Raw genomic sequence first — 24,289 nt, forward strand, 5'->3', positions numbered from 1 at the left:
TGACACCAGTAATCCATGGTAAATGAGCTATGAGGAGATAAATTTGGACCATGCTGCAATTGAATAAGGTTATTCCTAGGATCTTTATCAAAGACCCAATAAAGATTGAAGATTTAAAGCAAATAAAACCAACAACCCAATGCATATAAAGACTGAAAGAACAAATGATTTAGACTTTTCACTATCCCAAAGAAATAATGAGCACACCTAGGCCTGTAAAACAGAGGACTTGAGCTTCCTTTGAAGAAATTCCTCTGTATTTATTAAGAAGAATCCAAATTAGTATATTGACTCTCTTAGGGCTCTTAGATTTCCAAATAGCAGCAAACAGATATTTGAAATGAAGAAAAGTAAGTAATATCATTACGTTTTTTTATCAACGATATCAAAGTGGTGTGTTAGGTTCTCGATCACGGGAAAATAAGAAGACAACTATATTGGAATATCAAGGAGACGTTAAAATATCGATAGCCATTCGAGAGGGCTATCTCTCTTCCAAGAACTATGCCAAGTTCCTCATCTTAAACTATTTCCCAAGATCCCCCCTTCTCTCCCTCCTACTCTACCTCTATATATATTCAACTTAACCCTAACTAATTACCATAATGCTCCTAACTAATATACTAATATTATTCCCCAAACTAATCAGTATTGTAACTCCATGGTTTTTTGTTCTTCCTTTTGCATCAATGGTATGACTTCTTACATATATATAAACGTGTATATATAGGTATTTATGTATATATATAGATATATATGTATGCATATATATATATATATATATACATGTCAGGATGCACCAAGTAAAAGGAAACTCAATATTAAATATGAACCAATGCCAAAGAGCAGCCACCAATCGAGAAAGGAAAAAATCTTGTCACGTGGAAAATAATAAGCATGGTGTGTAATAGAAAGGTTCATATAAAATGTAGATCTTTCACAATTATTGAAGTCTAATTTGCACGTTCATGTAAAATGTAGATCTTTCACAATTATTGAAGTCTAATTTGCACATATTAAGACTATAGGGTGCAGCTGCGAAGTTCTATTGAACAAAACAAGTTGAGAAGAGAGATATCTTTTCTTTTTAAGAAACCAAACATTTCATAGATAATATGAAATTAAAAAAGGGGAGGAATACAAACCAGATGCCAAGACGGGCAGGTTTTGTCATTTCTTCAAAACTTAGAAATCTCAAAACGGTTCTTAAGCAGTGGAATATTCAAAATGAAAAGAAGAGGAAAGAAGCAGAAGAGAAGATTATTTCGGAGATTGCTTTACTTGATGAAACAGATGAGTCCGTGGGAGTTTCTTTGGCAGAGGAGGAGAGGAGAGTTTCATTGAAGAAGGATCTTTTGAATTTATTCTTAAATGAAGAACAATATCTGATCCAGAAGTGTAAGATACATTGGCTGAAGAATTGGGATGAAAACAGTAAATTTTTTCATAAATTTTTGGCTGCTCGGAAAAGAAAAGCACAGATTACTGAGATAAAGAACTCCCAAAATATATCCCTGCTAAATCAGAGGGAATTTGAAGCAGAAATCATTGGGTTTTTTGAAAATTTGTATAAGGGAGAGGCTGTCCAAAGATTTTCTCCCAAAGGGATCAACTGGAGACCCATCTCGAATCATTACAGTAACTGGTTAGAAAGACCATTTGATGCTCTTGAAATTTGGTCAGCTATTAAATCTCTTGGGAAAAATAAGGCCCCTGGACCTAATGGCTTTACCATTGAGTTTTTTGCCAAATTTTGGCAACATTGGAAAGGGGATTTTGCTCGACTTTTTGCAGAATTCTACACAAGTGGTATTATAAATGCTTGTATCAAAGATACTTACATTTGTCTTATTCCTAAGAAGGATGTTGTGGACAAGGTTAAAGACTTTAGGCCCATTAGTCTTACGACCTCCACATACAAAATTATGGCTAAAGTCCTCACCGAGCGGCTTAAGAAAGTTATATCCAGCACAATCTCCATTAATCAGAGCGCTTTTTCATTGAGGGTAGACAAATTCTAGACCCGATATTGATAGCAAATGAGGCCGTGGATTTTTACAGATTACAGAAAAAGAGAGGTTGGCTTTTAAAGCTAGACATTGAAAAAGCTTTCGATAAGGTGGATTGGGATTTTCTGATTGCTGTCCTTAGGAAGAAAAGATTTGGAAATAAATGGATTCAGTGGATTAATCGATGCATTCGAGGAGCTAAATTTTCAGTCTTCATAAACGGTAGGCCTCGTGGAAGAATTCTGGCTTCGCGTGGCTTACGTCAAGGTGATCCCCTTTCACCATTTTTGTTTTTATTGATCAGTGATGTTCTAAGCAGCTTAATGGAAAACATCCACGATAGAGGTTTGTTTGAAGATTTCATTGTGGGGAGCAATTCGGTGCATATTTCTCATTTAAAATTCGCGGACGATACATTGTTGGATGTCCTTTTCGATACTATAAAGACATTTGAATGGCTTTCGGGCCTTAAAGTAAATTGGGAAAAATCTTCACTGTGCGGAATTAATATTGACCTTCAAAGGGTGGTTAGGGTTGTAAAGAAGTTTGTTTGTAAGTTTGAAACATTGCCTATTGTTTACTTGGGACTACCTTTGGGTGGAAATCCTAAAAATATTGATTTTTGGAATCCCATTAAAGAAAAAATCATGAAGAAGCTCGATAGATGGAAAAAGTACCAGCTTTCTCGTGGAGGGAGGTTGACTCTGTCTCTCGATTCTTGGCAGCATTCCATTGTACTTTTTATCAATATTTCAAATGCCAGTTCTTATTAGCAAACAGATTGAGCAAAGTTTGAGATCATTTTTTTGGGGAGATAGTCAGAAGAGTACATTGAAACACTTGGTTAGGTGGGATATTGTCTCTCGTTGCAAGGAAGAAGGTGGTTTGGGTATTGGGAGATTGTTGCATAGAAATCATGCTTTGCTAGCCAAATGGGGCTAGCGGTTTAGTATAGAAACTTCAGCTCTTTGGAGGCAAGTTGTGGCAAGCATTTATGGTATTGACCGTTTTAACTGGAATGTTTCTGGGAAAAAAATCGGTAGTCGTCGTAGTCCATGGTTTTGCATTAAAAAGCAGTGGTCGTTGGTGGCAAACTTCACCTTTTTCAGGGTTAAGAATGGCAAACGAGTTCTATTTTGGCACCATTTATGGCTGGGGGATTCTATCTTAAAGGATAGGTTTCCATCCTTATTTCGGATCTCTTCTTCTCCTTCTATACCAATCCATGATGCTTAGGACTCACATTCTTCTTCTTGGAGAATTGAAGTTAGGAGAATGCTAAAGGATGAAGAATTGGAAGAATATTTATCTTTGCTGTCATGTTTAAATCCGATTAAGCTTTGTGATGATGAAGATCAGTTGGAATGGAGTTTAAACTCTTCTAAATCCTTTTCGGTTAGCTCCCTCTGTAAGCCTAGAGTTGGTCCTTCATCTCTGCCTAAGGATTTTGTTTCAAGATTGTGGAATTCGTGCAGCCCACAAAGGGTGAATGTTCTAACATGGATTCTCCTTAATGGGAAAGTAAATGCTTCTGAAACTCTCCAAAGGAAGTTGCCTAACATGCTCCTCCAACCTTCTATATGTGTTTTGTGTGCTGCCACTTGCGAAGACCAAGCGCATTTGTTTCTCTTTTGTCCTTATGCATCAGTTTGTTGGGATATTTTCTTTCATATGTTCAATTTAGCTTGGGTAAAGGACAAGTCAGTATCTTCATCAATTTTTCAGTTGCTATTTGATCCTTTCTTTTCGCCTAAAGCAAGTCTTCTTTGGGTAAACGGCCTTAAAGCGCTTATATCTGAGTTATGGTTTGAGCGGAATCAAAGGACTTTCGAAGGGAAAAGCCACTCAGCTTTCGAATGCTACAGTATAGCTAAGTTCAAAGCCTCACAATGGTGTGTTCTCTCCAATCTCTTTGCAAATTATTCTCCTAGCATGATTTGTTCTAATTGGGAGGCTTTTTTGTGTAATGTTTAAGCTTCATTTATTAAGTTTGGTTTGTTTGTATCTTTTTTTTTTTTATTTTTTTCCTTCTTCATCCCTTTGGGGGTTTGTATCTTTGAACAATTTTTGTTCCTTTTCATTTATCAATGAAAAGTTCGTTTCTTGTTCAAAAAAAGAACAGAGATTAGGCTTATCTTTAGGAGTGTTAATATGCTAAAAGACTTTGGACATATTTTATATTTAAACAGCTACAACAGGACTTGATGATATCAAAAACAGAAAACATTTTCCCATATAATCCAAGGCCGCTAATAACTGAACTAAAGGAAAAAAAATGTACCTGTTTTGATGTAACATTCATGACCATGGAACAAAACGAAATTTGTCGATAGGCAATCTAAGACTTTTGGCAGCAATGCAACAAAGTGTTGACCTGCATATTACACATTGAATGCATGAGTCTAGTAGAAGATTTCACAAAACCAATTAATCAAAAGATAAACAGCGAACCTGAAGACTGGATGGCTAGAGATAGAGCACGACAAGCTGCTGCAGAGAGATTACCATTCTCCATATGTTCACACCTTAGAAGTTTCTCTAGCATTGGCCAGAAAACTATCAACAAAGAAAATATAGGATCATCCAGAGTAGGCTCAGTTGACAAAGATGTGGCTAGATGGCTAAATACAGTTCCCATCCTGACAACAAACAACCAGGCATAAGGGTTTGAGCAGAAAACGTTCTATACTAGTCAAACAAGAAACGACTATTTTAATACAATAACTTCATGGACATGAGATTAGACTCAAGAAGTAAATGGATGTAATACCTGAAAGTGTTTAGTATTCCTGCGTTCTTAGTAATAATTAAGGAGCCAGAAATTGGATAATTTTAAAACTTTATTTATTTATTTTTTTGTGACAAGAAACAAAATCTTCTTTGATAAATGAAAAGGAACATTCAATGAAAAGGAACATAAATTGTTCAGAAATACAAACTCCCAAAGGGGTAAAATGAAGGGGATGAAGAAGAAAAAAGGAAAATAAAAATAAAGAGACAAACAAACCAAAGTTAATACATTGAATGAAAGGAAGCTTAAACATTACACAAAAAAGCCTCCCAATTAGAACAAATCATGCTAGGAGAATAATTTGCAAAGAGATTGGAGAGAGTACACCATTGTGAGGTCTTAAGAATGAATAAACCACCACTCAACCCAAAAGCTTAAGCTGATGTGTTGGGTAAATTTAATTTGTTTATATGTATTCTAACACTCCCCCTCACTTGTGGGCTTGGAAAATTACATCAAGACCCAACAAGTGGAAATTATAATAAATGGGGAGGAACAACAATGCAGGGGTTCAAACATAGGACCTCCCGCTTTGATACCATCTTAAGAATGAATAAACCACCACTCAACCCAAAAGCTTAAGCTGATGGGTTGGGTAAATTTAATTCATTTATATGGATTCTAACATGAGGCTTTGAACATAGCTATATTGAAGCATTCGAAAGCTGAGTGGCTTTTTCCTTCGAAAGTCCTTTGATTACGCTCAAACCAAACTCAGAAATAAGCACTTTAAGACCGTTTACGCAAAGAAGACTTGCTTTAGGCGAAAAGAAAGGACCAAATAGCGGCTGAAAAGTTGATGAAGATACTGACTTGTCCTTTACCCAAGCTAAATTGAATATATGAAAGAAGAAATCCCAGCAAACTGATGTATAAGGACAAAAAGAGAAACAAACGCACTTGGTCTTCACAATTGACAGCACACAAAAAACATATAGAAGGATGGAGGAGCATGTTTGGCAACTTCTTTTGGAGAGATTCGGAAGTATTTACTTTCCCATTAAGGAGAATCCATGATAGAACATTCGCCCTTTTTGGGCAGGCTGCACGAATTCCACAATCTTGAAATAAAATCCTTTGGCAGAGATGAAGTACCAAATCTAGGCTTACAAAGGGAGCTAACCAAAAAAGATTCTGAAGAGTTTAAACTCCATTTCAACTTATCTTCATCATCACAAAGCTGAATCGGATTTAAACATGACAGCAAAGATAAAAATTCTTCCAATTCTTCATCCTTTAGCATTCTCCTAACTTCAATTCTCCTAGAAGCAGAATGTGAGTCCCAAGCATCATGGACTGATATAGGAGGAGAAGAAGAGATCTGAAATAAGGATGGAAACCTATCCTTTAAGATAGAATCCCCCAACCATAAATGGTGCCAAAATAGAACTCGTTTGCCATTCTTAACATTGAAAAAGGTGAAATTTGCCACCAACGACCACTATTTTTTAACGCAAAACCATGTACTACGACGACTACCAATTTTTTTCTTTTTTTTTTGGATAAGAAACATTTTATAGACAGAAGGCACAGAGCCACAAAAAACAACCTAAGGGCAGGGGGAAGGGGCTCCCCCTCCCACGAACTAATGAAGAAAAGCTCTCCAATCTTGCAAAATCGATGAGAGGCTGTAATTACAAAAGAGTTTTCTATGCCTATAACACCACCAAGAAGTGTGTAACTGAACTGTATTACAAAAGTTTTCAAAAGAAGAAGACTTATCCTAAAAAATTCTATTGTTTTTTTTCCATCCAAAGATTCCAAAAGAGGGCTTTAGCTGCACGATTCCACCAAATTTTAGCTTTTCCTTTGAACTGCCACCCCCGCAGAGCTTATTCATCCACCTTCAACATGCTGAGGCATGCAACTGGAGTATCCAAAGATTTGAAGAAGAAAAGACCACCCTCGGAGAGCAAACTAACAATGAAGAACTGCTTCTGGCGCCCAACACCCAAAAGTTTTTCAGGAAGACAGATTGCAAAGATGGTTTCATTTGGATGTAGAAAACAATGAACAAACAAGGAAGCTTTTTGGAGATAACCATAGAGGAACCCTCTGAATTCCAAATCCCAAATTGCCGCTATGTAAATTTTGAAGGAATCCAAATAGGACTTTCACGACTTCGTCTCTAAAATCGTCTTCATCGGTCAACTCCATAATGCCACCACCGAAGTGATCTTCTCGTCAACAATTTTGTGGCAAATCGAAACTTAGATAATTACCTATTCAACAATCCGATAACGATTCTATATTGGAAACAGAGGTTCAAAATTATAAAGAGTGTCGGCTCTGCTATGCTCTATCTCCATGAAAGGTACAAACAGGTGGTGATTCTCATAGGCGTGAATGCAAGTTACTAGATAGCTAATTGAATGGGAAATTGGGAGATTTCAAGCTTGCGAAAGTGTACGAACATGGTTGAATTCAAATACGACTCGGATCATGGGGACTTTGAGGTATACAGCGTCGAAGTTGGCAACGACAGAGAAATTGACGGCGGTGTTGAAAATTTACGCGTTCAAGGGCTGATACTGGAAGTGGCGTGTGGGTGGCGGCCAGTGGAGGCGAAGCACTGCGGAGAAGATTATGTAACGTAAAAGTTGCGCGAAGAAATCGAATGCAACAACCCCACGATATTTTTGGATTTAATTTTGTTAATAATAAGAAAAGAAAATAATTCTTCCTTGATTACTCCAAATGATTGATACAAGGCTATATAAATAGCAGTCATAAGTAGAAACTAAAAAGAAATTCTTGCCTATTAGGATAAGGAAATACTTACCTATTAGAACAATAAAACCCTAACCTAAATAAAATAGGAAACCTTTAAAATAAAATAAACTATAATTTAACACTCCCCCTCAAGCTGGTGAATGGATATTTTCCATTCCCAGCTTGTTAACCAAATGCTCAAAGTTGTTGTTCAATCCTTTTGTAAGAATATCTGCTATTTGATTGTTTGTTGGTACAAATGGAGTACATATGAGGCCGCTATCTAACTTCTCTTTTATGAAGTGTCTATCAACTTCAACATGCTTGGTTCTGTCATGTTGAACTGGATTATGTGCAATACTGATGGCAGACTTGTTATCACAATAAAGTTTCATAGGCCCTTCCCATGGAATCTTCAAATCTTCTAAAATAATTTTTATCCACAGTAATTCGCAGATGCCCAATGCCGTTGCTCTAAATTCCGCTTCTGAACTTGATCTTGCAACTACATTTTGTTTTTTACTTCTCCATGTCACTAAGTTCCCACCAAAGAAAGTACAATAGCCAGAAGTGGATTTTCTATCATCTATCGATCCTGCATAATCTGCATCTGTATAAACTTCTAGATTGAGTTTCTCGCCTTTCTTAAACAACAATCATCTCCCAATGGAGTTCTTTAAATAGTGGAGTATTCGGTACACAGCTTGAAGATGAATTTCTTTTGGACTATGCATAAATTGGCTTACCACTCCTACAGCATACGCAATATCTGGTCTCGTATGAGAAAGATATATTAATTTTCTAACTAACCTCTGGTAAGTTTCCTTATTTACTGGAGGACTCTCTTCAGATGCACATAATCTATGGTTTTGATCAATCGGCGTTCCTATTGGTCTGCTGCCAAGCTTTCCTGTTTCAGAAAGTAAGTCAATCACATATTTCTGTTGTGATAAGAATATGCCTTATTTAGAATAGGCTACTTCTATCCCAAGAAAATATTTCAGTCTTCCCAATTCTTGAACTTCAAACTCTTGGATTAAACAATTTCTCAGTTTCTCTTGCTCATTATTATCATTGCCAGTGACGATAATATCGTCCACATAAACAATCAATGCTGTTACTCCCCCTGTAGCAGAATGTTTTATAAACAATGTATGATCTCCTTGACTTTGTTTATAGTCCATCTTCCTCATGACTTGAGAAAATCTACCAAACCATGCCTTAAGAGATTACGCCTTTTTTAATTTACAAACTTTATTTCCTACTTGCTGATATCTAGGTGGAATCTCCATATAAATTTCTTCTTCAAGATCACCATGTAGAAAAGCATTTTTTACATCATATTGTAACATGTCCCATCCATGATTTACAGCAAGAGATAGAAGTATTCATATTGTGTTCATCTTGGCAACAGGCGCAAAGGCGCAAAGGTTTCAAGGTAATCAACTCCATATGTTTGAGTATATCCCTTAGCAACCAACCGTGCTTTGTACCTCTCGAGTGTTCCATCTGCTTTATACTTTACAGTATATATCCATCGACATCCTACAGCTTTCTTATCTTTAGGCATAGTAACCAACTCCCATGTTTTATTTTTTTCTAAAGCTTGCATTTCAAGATTCATTGCTTGCCTCCATTCTTCATGTTGTATTGCCTCCATATATGTTTTTGGAATATTTATCTGAGTAAGGTTAACCATAAAACTTCTGTACTGGCTCGAGAGTTTGTCATATGATACAAAGTGAGACAATGGATACTGAGTACAAGTCCGTTTTCCCTTTCTTAAAGCAATCGGCAAATCCAAGTCTGACTTATCATTAGCAGATATTGTAATGTCTGGCTCATCATTAGTAGATACTATAATGTCTGATTCATCATTGATTATTTTCTCGTCAATTTCAGTTACAGGGATATGTTCAGACTCTTGGACGTGCTTATCTTTTTCAGTGTTCCTTCTTGAATAAACCTGTAATGGTGTAGTAGTAGAAGGGTTAGATGGTCCTGGTAAGGTGTCTAAGGGTGGTGGTAAAGGATTTGATATAGGAAATGTGAGGTTGGGAATGGGCAAATCCTTATCTTCCAATAATAGTTCCTCCCCCTGAAGATAAGGTGAGGTAAAGAAGTTGGTGTCTTCATAAAAGGTAACATCAGCAGAGATGAACAACCTTTTTGAAGGAAGATGATAGCATTTATATCCCTTTTGAGTGTTCGAGTATCCGACAAAAATACACTTGAGTGCTCGTGGATCAAGTTTACCTCGCTGATGACTGTGAACATGAACAAAGGCTACACAACCAAATACTCGAGGAGTCAAGTTATTTGTTGTTCGAAAATCAGGATAATATTTTGATAGGATATTCATAGGAGTTCTATGGTCTAGAGTAGCAGATGGTAACCGATTGATTAAATAAGTGGATGTTAACACAGCTTCCCCCCAGAAGGATTTAGGAACATTTCTTTGAAAAAGAATGGCACGTGTCACAGAAAGGATGTGACCAATTTTTCTTTCGGCCACTCCATTCTGTTGAGGAGTGTCCACACAAGACGACTCATGCATGACTCCATGTTTTTGAAAGAAGGATGTTAAATTTTGATTGAAGTAATCTAGAGCATTGTCAGAACGGAATCGTTTGGGTTTGATTCCGAATTGGTTTTCTATCATATGAAAGAATGTTTGAATGGTAGAACCAACATCAGATTTTTATTTTAAAAGATAAACCCATGAGACTCGAATACAGTCATCAATGAACACAATAAACCAACGAAATTTGGAAACATTTGGAACATTGGAGGGACCCCACACATCTGTATGAATAAGAGAGAAGGGAACTGATATTCGTTTATTATTACTAGGGAAGGGTACACGTTTGTGTTTAGCGAATTCACAAACTTCACAGTGAATTGACTCAAGATTAAGGTTTTGGAATAAATCGGGAAACAATATTTTAAGAGTTCGAAATGAAGGATGTCCTAGTCTATAATGATTCAACAAAAGTTTACTTGAAGGATGATGAGTTTGTGAGGTGAAGAATACTGGAACACTAGTCTGACCGACAAGTTCATTAAGATAATAAAGTCCATCTTTTTCATTAGCAAGTCCAACAATCTTCCCATTGCCCTGGTCCTGTAAAGTACAAGAAGAATCAGAAAAAGTTACTCTGCAACCTAAATCTTTGATCAAATTCTTTACCGATATCAAATTCACATTTAAACGTGGTATATGAAGCACATTCTTTAAAGTAATGTTTGAATTTATCTTGATGTCTCCTTGACCGGCTACTGTTACCAAGGTACCATCTGCTGTAGAAATTTTCTTATTGCTCGGACAAATACGATAAGAGATAAAATGACAGTTGCTATTCGTCATATGGTCTGTTGCACCAGAATCAATAATCCAGGTACACAGTTTAGGCTGGGAAGTTGTACTTGTCAAAGTTACCGAACCTGTACCTTGACTAGGAGCATTATCCAAAGTTTTTAAGAAGCTCCTCAATTGTTTGATCTCATTTATGTCCAAGTTTTTTGAAATTTTGGACGACTGTGATATTGATACCAAGACTAAACTGCAACTCAAAAATGGAGATCCAAAACTGAAAAATCAATACTGTACCGAACCAAAAGAGGGCTGAACCGAATCAGAAACAGTTGAATCGAACCAAAATATTCCAAACCGAACCAAATCTGACTGAAACGAACTAAAATCGGTCAAAACGATCCGACAATGAACTGATCCGAACTGAAAAACGCTGAACCAGTCCAACAACGATTTGAACCGAGCCTCAAGGAGCCGAACTGGCTGGACCAAATCAAGTGAACCGAACCACTTGAACCAGACTATCTGAACCGAACTGGACAAACCGGGTTGACTGGACCGGACATAACAGCGAAGGACGACAGCGGCAACGGTGGCGGCGACGAACAACAGCGGTGATGGTGACCGTTGTCGGTGACGAAGGACGGTGAAACCCACGAACAGCACTCGAAAAACAGTAGCGCTGGCGAATCAGCAAACAGAGGTGGTGGCGGTCGGCCGTCGGCGGTGGCGGCGGCGGTTGGCCGTCGGCGGTGGTCGGCAGCGGTGGTCGGCGGTGGCAGTGGGCGGTGGCGGCGGCGGTGGTGAGTGTTGGATAGCAATGAACAAAAACCCTAAGGAACAAAACCCTAATGGGCACAAAACCCTAATGGGCACAAAAAACTAAGTTAAAAAAATTTTTTTTTGAAGAAACCTAGAGCTCTGATACCATGTTAATAATAAGAAAAGAAAATAATTCTTCCTTGATTACTCCAAATGATTGATACAAGGCTATATAAATAGCAGTCACAAGAAGAAACTAAAAAGAAATTCTTGCCTATTAGGATAAGGAAATACTTACCTATTAGAACAATAAAACCCTAACCTAAATAAAATAGGAAACCTTTAGAATAAAATAAACTATAATTTAACAAATTTAAATGCTTATTTGACAATTTAAAATTACATGGAATCTTTCATTCATCTTAAAAAATGCCACATCGTCTATCTGTTACTTAACAGCAAGTTAACGGCAAGAACCAAATTAACATTTATTAAAAGTACAGGAACTAAAAGAGTATTTTAACCATACAGTATATACAGTTCAAAGGAAATGACCTTTTTAGTATTTAATTTGGGTTGCTGCACGTTGCGCCTAAATGTGGGGGAGAATTTGCTGATTTGTTTGACTAATTTTTGTCTAAAATTAAGGTCATTATGACACTGAAGTTTGATATTAGATAAATTAGACTGCATGCATTCTACTTCAGCTTGTCCATTGTGTATTAGGTTTGATTCTGAATTGATGCCAATCCATTTCAGTGGGCATCACTCATTTTTTAAAATAGGAAATGACAAACGTACTTATTTTTGGCAAAGCCCTTGGCTTGGAAACTCTCCTTTAAAGGTTAGGTATCCTACAATTTTCAAAATTTCAATTGCACCTTTTGGCTCAGTTAAAACTATTGTGATAAGGATACTCGCTGCGGGAAAATTGAAACTAGAAGATTCTTGAAAGATTCTGAAATGGAAGATTTTGTTGATCTTTTGGCTGCCCTAAATATGGTGGCTATCTCGTATGAAGAAGACAAAAGACGATGGGATGTAGCTTCCTCCAGTATGTTTTCTGTTTCCTCTTTGTAGGATACATTCTAATCCCTCTAATCTGTCCAAGGTTTTATATGCTGCTATCTGGAAATTAGTCCTCGGAAAGCTATTACATAAAAGGGAAGGTCAATACTTGTGATGTCCAACAAAAAAAGCTGTGTGCTATGTTCTGCCAATGGTGAAAGTTCTGCCCATCTTTTCTTTCGCTGTCCCTATGCAAGGTGTTGTTTGGGAGTTGGTTTTCCTCTAGTTCAATATTGCTTGGGTTTTTGCTAAGGAGGTTCTGGGTAACTTATCTTCCTTGCTTGTGGTCCGGGTTTTTCTCCCGAAGTTAATCTTCTTTGGGTCATGTCATAAACGCAGTATTTTTACAGTTATGATTTGAGAGAAATCAAAGGATTTTCTAGAATAAGCGTAGATCGGCAGCCGATTGCTTTTATCTAGCCAAGTTCACAGCTTCACTTTCTGGTTCAAAGCTATTTGAGGATTTCTCTCCTATCATTTGTTCTAATTGGGGAGCCTTTATTTTTCCTATCTAATATCTTATTTCATTTCCGTTTATGTTTTTAGCTCTTCCTTTTTTTATCTTTCACTCTGAGTTTGTATCTTTGAACAATTTTTGTTCATTTTCATTTATCAATGAAAAGTTCGTTTCTCATTTAAAAAGGAAAAAAAAAAACATTGAATTCAGAAGTTAAATGACAAAAAATGGGGCAGCTTCCAATTGAAGTAACCACACGAATAAATTATTTGACGAATACCTATACAGGCCCCTCACAGCAGAGGTCAATATTTTCGTGTAAGCAGCTGGATTCTGTCTCAGAGATAGTGCGTTATCTTCATCAACCTGAAAATGCAACACACTTCTTCTTTTAATTTACTAATGACTGCATAGAATTCATAAGAACTGAATATTAATATATACATTTGCAACAGAGTAATTCGCAAATGCCTAATTCCATCACTATAAATTCTGCATTTGAATTCGATCTTGCAACTACATTTTGTTTTTTACTTCTCCATGTCACTAAGTTTCACCTAAGAAAGTATAATAGCTAGAAGTTGATTTCTCATCATCTATAGATCTTGTATAATCTGCATTTGAATAAACTTCTAAAGTGAGTTCTTGCCTTTCTTAGACAACAATCATCTCCCAATGGAGTTCTTCAAATATTACAGTAGCTGGTACATTGGTTGAAAGTGAATTTCTTTTCGACTATGCATAAATTGACTTACCACTCCCACAACATATCTAGTCTTTATATGAGAGAGATATATCAAATTTTAACCTAACCTTTTGGTAAGCTTATTTACCGGAGGACTCTCTTCGACTGCACGTAATCTATCGTTTTGATCAATCAACATTCCCATTGGTCTGTTACCAATTTTTTCTATTTTAGAAAGTAAGTCAATCACATGCTTCTGTAGTGATAAAAATATGCCCTGTTTACAATAGGCGACTTCTATCCCAAGGAAATATTCCTCCTTTCCAAGTTCTCAAGTAAGAAAGACAATTTAGAAGTGCTCAAGTCTCTTTCCTATGCCTCAATTAACTCCACCAATGAAGGTTTGGACCGTTGAAATTCCTTCCTTGAAATTTCAGATAATGAAGCTCATGATGATGTGTTGTAGAAAAAGGATTGAGATTAGATAGAACAAGATCGCAACTAAAATAGATTGAGAAGAGTAATAATTTTGTTTTTTTAACAAGAAACGAACTTCTCATTGAAATAATGAAAAGGAACAACAATGTTCAAGGATACAAACTCTCGAAAAAGTGAGAATAAAACAAAGACAAAAACAAAAACCTTAACAAGGTACAGTGAAGACTTTCCAATGCACCGCTGGAAGTTGCTTCTTTCCTTCAAAAGTTCTGAGATTTATTTCAAACCATAACTCATATAGTAATGCTTTTGTAGCGTTAAGCCATAGGAAATTGGCTTTATGAAAAAAGGAAGGCCCGTAAGCAGTTGGTAGGCTTTTCTGCCACTATGATGCCAAAAACCCAGCTAAAATTAAACTCCTAAAAACGTTCCCAGCAATGTCGAGCATAAGGACATAGGAAAAAAACATGAACTGAGCTATCATCACTGGCTTGGCAAGAAGACGAAAGACCTGGAGTAATGCTTGCTGTGAAGAGGTAAGTCACAAACACGAATTCATCCTCCATAACTGATATTGATATTGATATTGATATTGATAGTTGTTGAGTAATGCTTACTTTGATATTGCTTGTACAAGACTCGCTCAAAATTGATTGGGAGAAAAAGTTCCCTCATGAGCTTCTTCATATGCTCCCACTCATAATGGGTTGCTTTCCATATCAATGTCTATTGATCTCCAATTGACCCCACCAAGCTGACGCTCCGCCCCTTAGCTTTAAAGCCAAGACGAACCTTTTTATGCTCGGGAGTTTCCATATAACTAAAAAAAATTTCTACATTCTTTATCCAATCCAAGAAGCCTTCAATATCCATCTTGCCATTAAAACTAGGAAGGTCAATTTTTATTTTGTATTCACTGTTTTCTTGTTGTCTAACTGGGTTAGGATACCTACCGAACCTCTCCCCTTCAAAGGCTAGCAGCTCGTCTTCATCGCTCGAAGAATCAAAAAGTTGGAATAAGAAGTTTCGGTTGACTTCTTAATGAAAATGTTGCGGTTCTTGGAGGTTTCTTGGTCCCAACCAGATTGTCTGAGGTCTTCCAGTGGATAGGTAGTCTTACGGCCCTCCAACCCCACTTCTTGATCCATTCTTGCTTGATGTTGTGGGGTATTTCCAATCGGAGATTGTTGCATATCCAAGGCTTCGAGTTTCTCATGGATATTAATTTGCAAACTGAAAAAGTTAGAAAGAGGGCAGAATTTTTTAATATTAATATCCAAGGCTTTCCATTCATCATGTGCACATAGCTTGGTGATGACTAGCATATTTTCCCAATCTTTCCACAACCTCGGTTTCTCTCCTGATCCAATACTTGTGCTTTTCTTTTCAAATCATCTTGAATTTATCCTTTCCAACATTCTTAAGGCAATTAGTAGTATTCCTAAAGCCTCTGGAAGATCCTCTATCAAAACTACTTTCTTTCTTCACCATTTCTGCATATGAAAACCAAGGGACAGAATTCAAAATTGGCTGATTTGACTTAGACTTCTCATTGACATATGAGGGCCACAAGCCAGAATTCGAAATTGGCTGATTAGGCTTAGGTGAGCTTAATTGAAACATCTTCAACAAGAGAACTAGCCAACCTTTCTTATTGTTTCCTTCAGGAATCAAAACTCTTTTCAAGCCCCTCAATCTTGGCCACACAGCACATTTAAAATGCCAAGTACGATCAACACAAGGTTTCTGAATTTGACAAGTACCATACTCATTTCTTACTATATCTGAGGACTTCGTATAAATAGGAAGATGCAGCAGTTTAACTAAAATGTTTTCCAACCAATCTGCTTGAGATAGATGATGAGGTAACCAAACATTACAGCTCATGTCTTCAACAAAGAATGAACCTTTATCAAACCTAATGCTCAAATACTTATTGCCAATACAACAGCTACTATTCTCCATTTCCATTATGCTTCTAAACATGAAGAAAGACTAAAAAAGGATGTGCTATACTAGAATTAATATCAAGTTACACTTGCAAAATGGTCTATGGTTAATTGATACATTCAAATATTTTTTTTTTTTTGACAAGATACGAACTCTTCATTCAGATAATGAAAAGGAACAAAATTGTTCAAGGATACAAACTCTCGAAAGAGTGAAAACAAAATTGAAACATAAAATAAACTAAAAGCATAAAACACTGCCATAAAAACATTCCTCGAATAAATCAGACTATGGGAATAAGATTTAAAGAATTGATGTATTCATTTGTTCAACAAGAAAGAAAACTATAATAAATAAAAAGCAAAGAAAAGCAGCAAACATGTTTTATAGGTAGAACTTACTAGTTTCTCAATTGCTTCGTAGCTTGATGAAAGCAGTCTAGCCAACAAGTTGCTCTTCAGTTCTTTATTAGGAACTGAACCAAGTATCAAACTTACAGCACTCACTACTTCTTCCTCGTCCTCCAAAGGTAAATGCAACTTCTCCAGACTCTAGAGAACCATAGCCTAGTTAGTCCAAGAGGTCGTTGCACAAACATGTCAAGGAAAAATTTAAATATAGTCAAGTCAAACGAAACAAAACAATTATTTTGTTCTCATTTTTTGTTTGAGAGTTGATGGAGTATATAGGTGTCACATATTGCACCTTATGGAAAATGTCTATTATTAGGGAACTGTGGTAGCCATTTTATTATTGTTGGCGAGATATTAAATACACAAGAAACATTGATGACTGAGTTAGATTTTGAATTTCTCTTTGTTCATCACAAACCAAAGAGTTTTATAATGTTCCTAAGTTTTATTGTCTTCTTTTTCCCTCTTTACAACATCTCTCAAACCAAGGACTATGTACCTGGGAGCTATAAACATCTAGATATGCAAAAAAGTAAATAAATAAAGGAAGGTGCATTTACATACTAAAAAACTACTTCAGCTCCTTAGTTCAAAAAAGACATGTAATTGATTTGTTATTTATTAATGAACCAGATGGAGAGCCTTCTTAATACATAGAGAAATGTAGAGACATTACCATTAACATTAATAATATCGGAAGATCCAGATCTTAACTTGCAGAATAAACACTAGAAAATTGAGATGGGCATGATCATGGCTTGCTTGAAAATAGAAAGAATCCATGTATAATTTTATAGTCCCATGGGGTGTGAGATGCAATAACACAATGGACACTAGAAAATTGACATGTGCATGGTTATGGCTTGCCTGAAAATAGAAAGAATACATGTACAATTTTATAGCCCCATGGGGTGTGAGGAATAACCTGAAAAAACATCTAATCATTTATCCTTGCATTGCTCATTCCTTGTTAAGCAGTGACATTTGTGCAACATAATGGCATATACAAGCAACTTTAAGATCCGAAGAACCTGATGGTGGCTAAATTTAAATTTTACTTCCCAACTAGATTTTCAAACAACCTTACAAATTTTATATTAAAACACAATGTAAGGAACTACGATGAATCATAATAAAGTACAAGTATGCTGTCCGTATTTCCAATGTATTTGAAAAGGTTATTTTCTACTCGCCAACAAATAGTTCATAGCCTTTCAATAGGTAATTTACAGAGGTTAAGCTACAAAAGAGACAGGAGATTGGCAAACACGAGAATGAATAGCCTTTAGGGAATATGGTAAAAAGTCAAATTAAAAAAAAATTGAAGCAAAACATCTAACATGATTAATCTTTAGTTTCGTCTATGGCATTAGTCACTAAGGATTTCACAATATCCATTTTCTTTAAATTTATTAATTAGTCAAAATAATCAATGAGAGTATATTACCTCTCCCATCCAAATCAAAATTTCCAAATTTGGCAGTTCAAAGATTACAGCAGTTGCATCCTCACAAATTTTACGGAGGGCAAAGGCACAAGCATGTGAAGAGACAGATTCTGTGATCCCGGTAGCAAGAAATAATCTGAAAATAGGAAATCAATATAAAAGGGGAAAAAGTCTACTCTTGATAAATATGACTACATTTTATTGATAATTTTCTTTTAACAAGAAACGATAAAAAGATAGAAAAATCTTGAAGGATGCAACCTCCCAAAAGGAGTGAAAAGAAAACCAAACACCACACAAATACAGTCAAGTTCTCCAAATATTACAAGAACCAAAAGATGAAGTAAACCATGAAGAACAGACCCGCCAAGGGGAGATACAAACTTGCAATGATAAATGAAAATGAACAAAAATGTTTAAAAGATACGACTTTTTTTTTTTTGGGATTAGAAACCTTTTATAGACAAAAAGAGACAACAAAAACAGCCTAAGGGCAGGGGATGAGGGGACCCCTCCCAAAACTACATAAGAATAGCTCTCCAATTTTGAATAATCATAGAGAGGCCATAATTACAAAATAATTTTTCCTGTGTCTATAGCACCACCAAGAAGAAATAAGTTTAGCACCACCAAGAAGAAATAAGTTGAACACTATTACAGACGAAGTCAAACGAAGAAGATTGATCTTCGCACGGTTCTTCTTTCTATGCGGAGTTTGGTATCTTTATCTAATGAATATGATCAGATCAGATGGGATTTGGAAAAATCTGGTCTGTTTTTGGCTAAATCCCTTGCTATTACAAAGGATTTCAGCCCTCTTTCGCCTAAAGAAATCATCTCGAAAATTTGGTCTTCTAATTCTCCAAAGAAGGTCAGTGTGTTTATATAGATTTCTTGCAGGGGAATCTCAACACTTTGGATATTCTCCAAAAAAAGCTTTCCAAATGGCTTCAACCTTCTTTTTGCATCATATCTCTCTCATAGCGAGTGTCAAGATCATCTTTTTCTTCATTGCTCTTATGCGCTGAAGTGTTGGCAGGAGCTCCTCTCTTATTTTAGTTTGCATTGGGTTTTCTCAGCAGGTTCCAAACCTAGTCTAATGCATCTCCTTCAGGGTCCTTTTCTTTCTCCGAAGGCCCGTTGGATTTGGATAAACACAGTCAAAGCTATTATTCCTGAACTTTGGTTTGAAAGGAATCAAAGACTCTTCCACAACAAAAGCAAAGATTGGGTGGAATGTTTTGAACTTTCCACATTCAAAGCTTCCTTTTGGTGCTCTATTTCACTAATTTTCAAGAACTACACAGCTGGACGGATTTATGATTCATCGAATGCCTTCTTATTTCTTTTGTTGTTTTAGTATTTTCGTTTTTCCTTTCCCTCCTTTTTCGGAGTTTGTATATTTTAACACTTGTTTATTTTCATTTCTCAATTAAAATTTTCATACTTTGTTCCAAAAAAAAAAAGCAACACCACTAAACCTAATGCAAAATTAAAAACCAAAGTCTGAATGAGCAGAGGGTTGATTAAAAAATTTCATCAGGACTTGAAAGTTAAAAACAACCACCTACTAAAGAGAAGCAAAAAGAATCCCAAACGAACCATCAAACATCTGAGGGGCTGAATAGAAGAGAAAGATCTTCAATAATGTCCACAATATCGACAGAATATTCTGGAAAAAAGGAAGACCGAAAAGAAGAAAAATTTCCAAAGTCGCTTCCTGCTTCTAAATTAGAATCTATGCTACTAAGACTGACTACCTAATCTTCGGAATAATCTGAAACATAATCTTCCAGAGCTTCTTTGACAATGTCTTCATTGGTTGAATGGATAACCCCTTGAGGTAGATGAAAATTCTTGAAATTCTTCTTTTAGCACCTCAAAAACATCGAGGGAAGCTTCCGACAAAGGAACAATTTTCAGATCCTTGCTGTGATTAGGCACCATTGAACCTCCTTTCACATTAATTAGCTTCGATGATTGATTTCTACGAGGGTGATCCCAACTTCCTCCAAGTAGCGAAAAAATCTTCCTGATTGTTGCTGAAGGATTCTCTTAAAAGGATAGGAGAATTGGAAGGAGGAACGAACCTTATTACAAGTTTCATCTTAAACTAGTGGTCAAAGAGATTTCAAGTCAAAGCAGCACAAATTATCACTTCTTCCATATTGATGACAAAAACTCTTGGAAGAAGAACAATAATCAAGTATATGGTTACCCATTTGCGAGATCATTATCTAGATAAAGAAGTATTCTGCTGGATTGGATGTATTCTTAACAAATGGCCGCTGCTTTATGACATTCTTAAAGATAGTGAAGATGATACTAGAAAGAACCACTTGAATCTTAACTCTAAACAGAAATTATAAACTTAAAAGCAGTACAAAGAGTAAATGCAATAACAAATGAACAATCAACAAGAATCAAATCACACAAATTGAAAAGGATAAAAGGAAATAGAGGAGAGTACATACAGTAAGGGTCTGGCATCGGTGTGGAAAGCAGATATTGACCTAAAGTAAGACCCAACAACTTCTGCCAGGGATCTATAAACCTGGAATGGAATTTTTAAACATTACAAAGGATTAGACTAAATGAAAAAAAAAATGTCGACCTTCTTGATTAATGAGGTCATAATCTTCCAGTAGATCTAGATCAACTAAACTATTCACGCTTTGTAAGGGTAAGATTGACCAACATACAAGGCACATTATGCCTTTAATCTCATTTGAAGGTCTAGCAGACAGGATCGTCACCAGTTGCGTGATAACAGAGAAATCAAAACTCTGACCCTCCTGTAGGACTACTTCAGCAACCTGAAATGTGTAAATATTTCTTTTAATCATAAGACAAGAAAAAAGCTTCATATGGTTGTTTCTATTTTGTACTAACGGTTTATCCATTCCATATATTACAACAGGTATCTAAATCACTGCAAAATTTCTCTAAACACTGGTGATTATTCTCATTCCCAGTGTCTATTTTTTTTCTTACAAGAAACAATTTTCATTGATAAATAAAAAAAAAACAAAAATATTTAAAGATACGAACTCCAAAAGGAAATGAAAGAGAAACAAAATAAATTAAGGTAAAGAGCAGAAAACTAAGATGAAATAATGGCTTTCCAGTAACCGAAGATTATGATGGAAGAGTAGCTCGAAAATAAGACAGAAAAAAGGGCACCATTAGGACGCCTTGAATTTTGCAAGCTAAAAACACTCGAAACAATCCTTCTTCTTTCCTCGGAAGATGCGACGATTCTTTTTAAACCAAATTTCTAAAAGTAAGGCTTTGACTACATTAACCCATAAAAACTGGGCCTTCGGATGATGAAAGAAACAATAAAAAGGCAGCTATAGGTTACTTTTGACATCAGACCCAAGATAAGTTGAAAACTTTGAAGAGAGACCACCAACAACTCAAGGCGTAAGAGCAATGAAAGTATATGTGATCTTGATTCTCCTTCCTCGATAAGCACAAACAGCATATAGATAGAGGGTTGAAGAGAGAAATTGGCAAGATTCTTTTGCATAGTTACAGAAGTATTCAAATTCCCATTTGAAAGAATCCACAATAGGATGCTGACCTTTCTTGGACAAGAGGATTTCCAAAGACCCGAGGGCAAAACCTTTGACAAAGGATTCCCATTTCCAACAAACGAATATAGAGATTTTACAGAGAATACCTTTAGATCTTCAAGATCCCATGAGAATCTATCTACATCCACTTAAATAAATACTGAATTCAAAATGGATAATATGGATAAGAAGTCCTGGACCTCAAAATCTTCAAGGCTTCTTCTGGTTTCAATGACCCAAGAAGAAGAAAGAGCATCCCAATTTTCACAAACAGAGTTTAGTGGAAGCTTTACCACCACAAAGAGATGAAAAAAACGATCTTTAAAAACGAAATCACCATTCCACAGATCAAGCCAAAAATGAATTCTTCTACGGTTGCCCACCTTGAAAATAGAGAGATGTTGAACCTTCCTCCAATGCTTAGAAATGTTGGTCCAACGACATATTGAACAACTATTCTCTCTCTCCAAAGTATGCCATTTGAAAGCATCCATGCCATATATGCTTGCAATTACAATACGCCACAAAGAATCAACCTCTTGCATAAGTCTTGCATAAGTCGCAAACCCCATTTTGCAAGAAGGGCTTGATTTTTCTGCTTAAAGTCTCGAAAACCCAATCCACCATCACATAAACGAAGGGAAGTCACATCCCAATGCACTAGATTGATCAATCTTGAGAGCTGAAAATGACTCCAACTTGCCAACTTCTTTGAAATTTTCTCTTGGATGGGCTGCCAAAAAATGGAAGTCTTTGGGTTCCCTCCAAGTGGCATATTTAAATAGGAAAAGGGAAGATAGACCGCCTTGCAATTCAATCTATGGGCTAGCTGATTTGTCCTTGATTGATCAATGTTTTTTTTCCAATAAGAAACAATTTTTCATTGATATAGAAAAATTAAAAAAAGTTGAAGGATACAAACTTCCGAAGGAATGAAAGAAAAAGAGATCAAACCAAAGTGGAAAAGAGGCTCAACAAGGAGCATTACAAAGAACGATAATAAAAGCCAACAATAAGATCATGCTAACTACTAACAAAACGATCCACCAAGATGCAAGGACACAAAAAAATGTTTCCTTAATTGATCAATGTTGATTCCGCAAACAGAAGATTTGTCCCCATTGGCCAATTCACCTTCAAACTTGAAAGCCATTCAAAAATTTCGATAGAATTAAGTAAGGAGTTCAACTTACTATCGTCATCTTTACAAAACAGCAACGTATCGTCTGCAAATTAAAGATGAGAAATGTGGACTTTCTGCTGCCCCACAATGAAACCTTCTAAAAGACCTTTGGCATGAGCATTTTCCAACAAACTACTGAAGATATCACTCACTGGAAGGAAAAGGAAGGGAGAAAGAGGATGTCCTTGCCTTAAACCTCTTGAGGCTGAAATTCTGCCCCTTGGTCACAACTTGGTTCCCCTAACGCATCCCCTGATCCACTTTATCTATCTTGAACCAAACCCTTTCTGTATCTATAGGAAGTCTCAATCCACCATGTTGAAGGCCTTTTCAAGGTCAAGCTTCAAAATTCAACCACTCTTCTTTAGCCACTTGTATTTCTACCAATTCACTGGCAATGAGAATGTGATCTAGTATTTGAAGGAAGGAACTTTGATTCAAAGTGATGGTGGAAGGCATAACTTTCTTGAGACACTCAGTAAGGGCTATTGCTTACACCTTATAAACTAAAGTAGTAAGGCTTAAGATGCTTTTATCTGTCAACTAGATGGGAGAGGGAGCCTCTTTTTTTTCACAAGATATGAACTTCTCATTGTTTAATGAAAAGGAACAAAATGTTCAAAAGATACAAACTCCCAAAGGGAGCGAAAAAATAAAAAAGCCAAGAGGCAAAATTACTGACAGATATGACATAAAGACCAAAACATGAACTTTCGAATAGAGCCTCCCAAAAGCAATGAAACGCAAAAAGAAGCTTCAGGAACCTTGAACAAAAATAACATCGTCGAGGACAACTTTATCATCTGGAAACAACTCTTTAAACTTCCGAGAATATTTGGCCCAAAGATTTCTAATACCTTAAGCAAGCTCTTTCCCGCTCGGCTTGAATCTCCTCTTTATTATGGAGTGAGCTTCAAAAAAAGAGTCTTTTCTTTGCAAATATTGACAAGCTCGGACTTAAGAAAGGATAAATAAGCATCCAAATGAGAGAGAGATAAGTTTGAGATGAACTTGAGGGAAGAAACGATGTCTTCTTGAGAAACTTGCAAGGAAGATCCATGAAGCCAAGGAGGACTCAAAACAAACTGAAAAGAAAACGCCTAAAATGGAATAAACCAACAAAGGAACCCTTTAAAAAAGAAAAGCAAACAAAAAAAAGACCTTTCAACTTCTCGAAATGAAATCCAACCAATAAGAAACAATTTCTGCAGAAAAGGACTCCTCAAATCCCACGGAAACCACCAATAAAGACTAGCATAAATGCTGACAATGGGAAACCGTGAGGAAGCATGCAAAGGACTTTGATATTACCAAGAAGAATTAAAGTAAAGAGGCTGCATGGAGACTCTTCCATCTCCTTTCATCCATCAATAATGATCCACCTTGAAAACCCAAAATGCAGAAGCGATGAAGACTTTTACGTTTTCCCATGAAACCATCAATGATAAACCAACTTGAAAGCGAAAAACGTGAAGCAATAAAG

General features: G+C 36.3%; 1 protein-coding gene across 6 annotated transcripts in view; it reads right to left on the minus strand.

Moving 5' to 3' along the window:
• LOC111016896 (ARM repeat superfamily protein) overlaps nucleotides 1-24,289 on the minus strand; it is a 78,719-nt gene that overhangs the window by 14,688 nt on the left and 39,742 nt on the right. For all 6 annotated transcript variants that reach the window (XR_002602229.2, XM_022292452.2, XM_022292450.2 and 3 more), the window contains 7 exons: nucleotides 20,748-20,861; nucleotides 20,520-20,599; nucleotides 18,046-18,181; nucleotides 16,587-16,736; nucleotides 13,393-13,478; nucleotides 4,461-4,648; nucleotides 4,291-4,383 (listed from right to left, as the gene is read on the minus strand). Coding sequence is in view for 5 of the 6 variants with exons in the window: in XM_022292452.2 (XP_022148144.1) it covers nucleotides 4,291-4,383; nucleotides 4,461-4,648; nucleotides 13,393-13,478; nucleotides 16,587-16,736; nucleotides 18,046-18,181; nucleotides 20,520-20,599; nucleotides 20,748-20,861 (847 nt within the window). In the remaining variant the exon portion in view is untranslated. The remainder of the gene's footprint in view (nucleotides 1-4,290; nucleotides 4,384-4,460; nucleotides 4,649-13,392; nucleotides 13,479-16,586; nucleotides 16,737-18,045; nucleotides 18,182-20,519; nucleotides 20,600-20,747; nucleotides 20,862-24,289) is intronic.

This window comes from Momordica charantia (genome assembly GCF_013281855.1).
Source record: "Momordica charantia cultivar OHB3-1 chromosome 8 unlocalized genomic scaffold, Mcharantia_2.0 BLBB01000008.1, whole genome shotgun sequence".
In the NCBI taxonomy this organism is placed as follows: domain Eukaryota; kingdom Viridiplantae; phylum Streptophyta; class Magnoliopsida; order Cucurbitales; family Cucurbitaceae; genus Momordica; species Momordica charantia.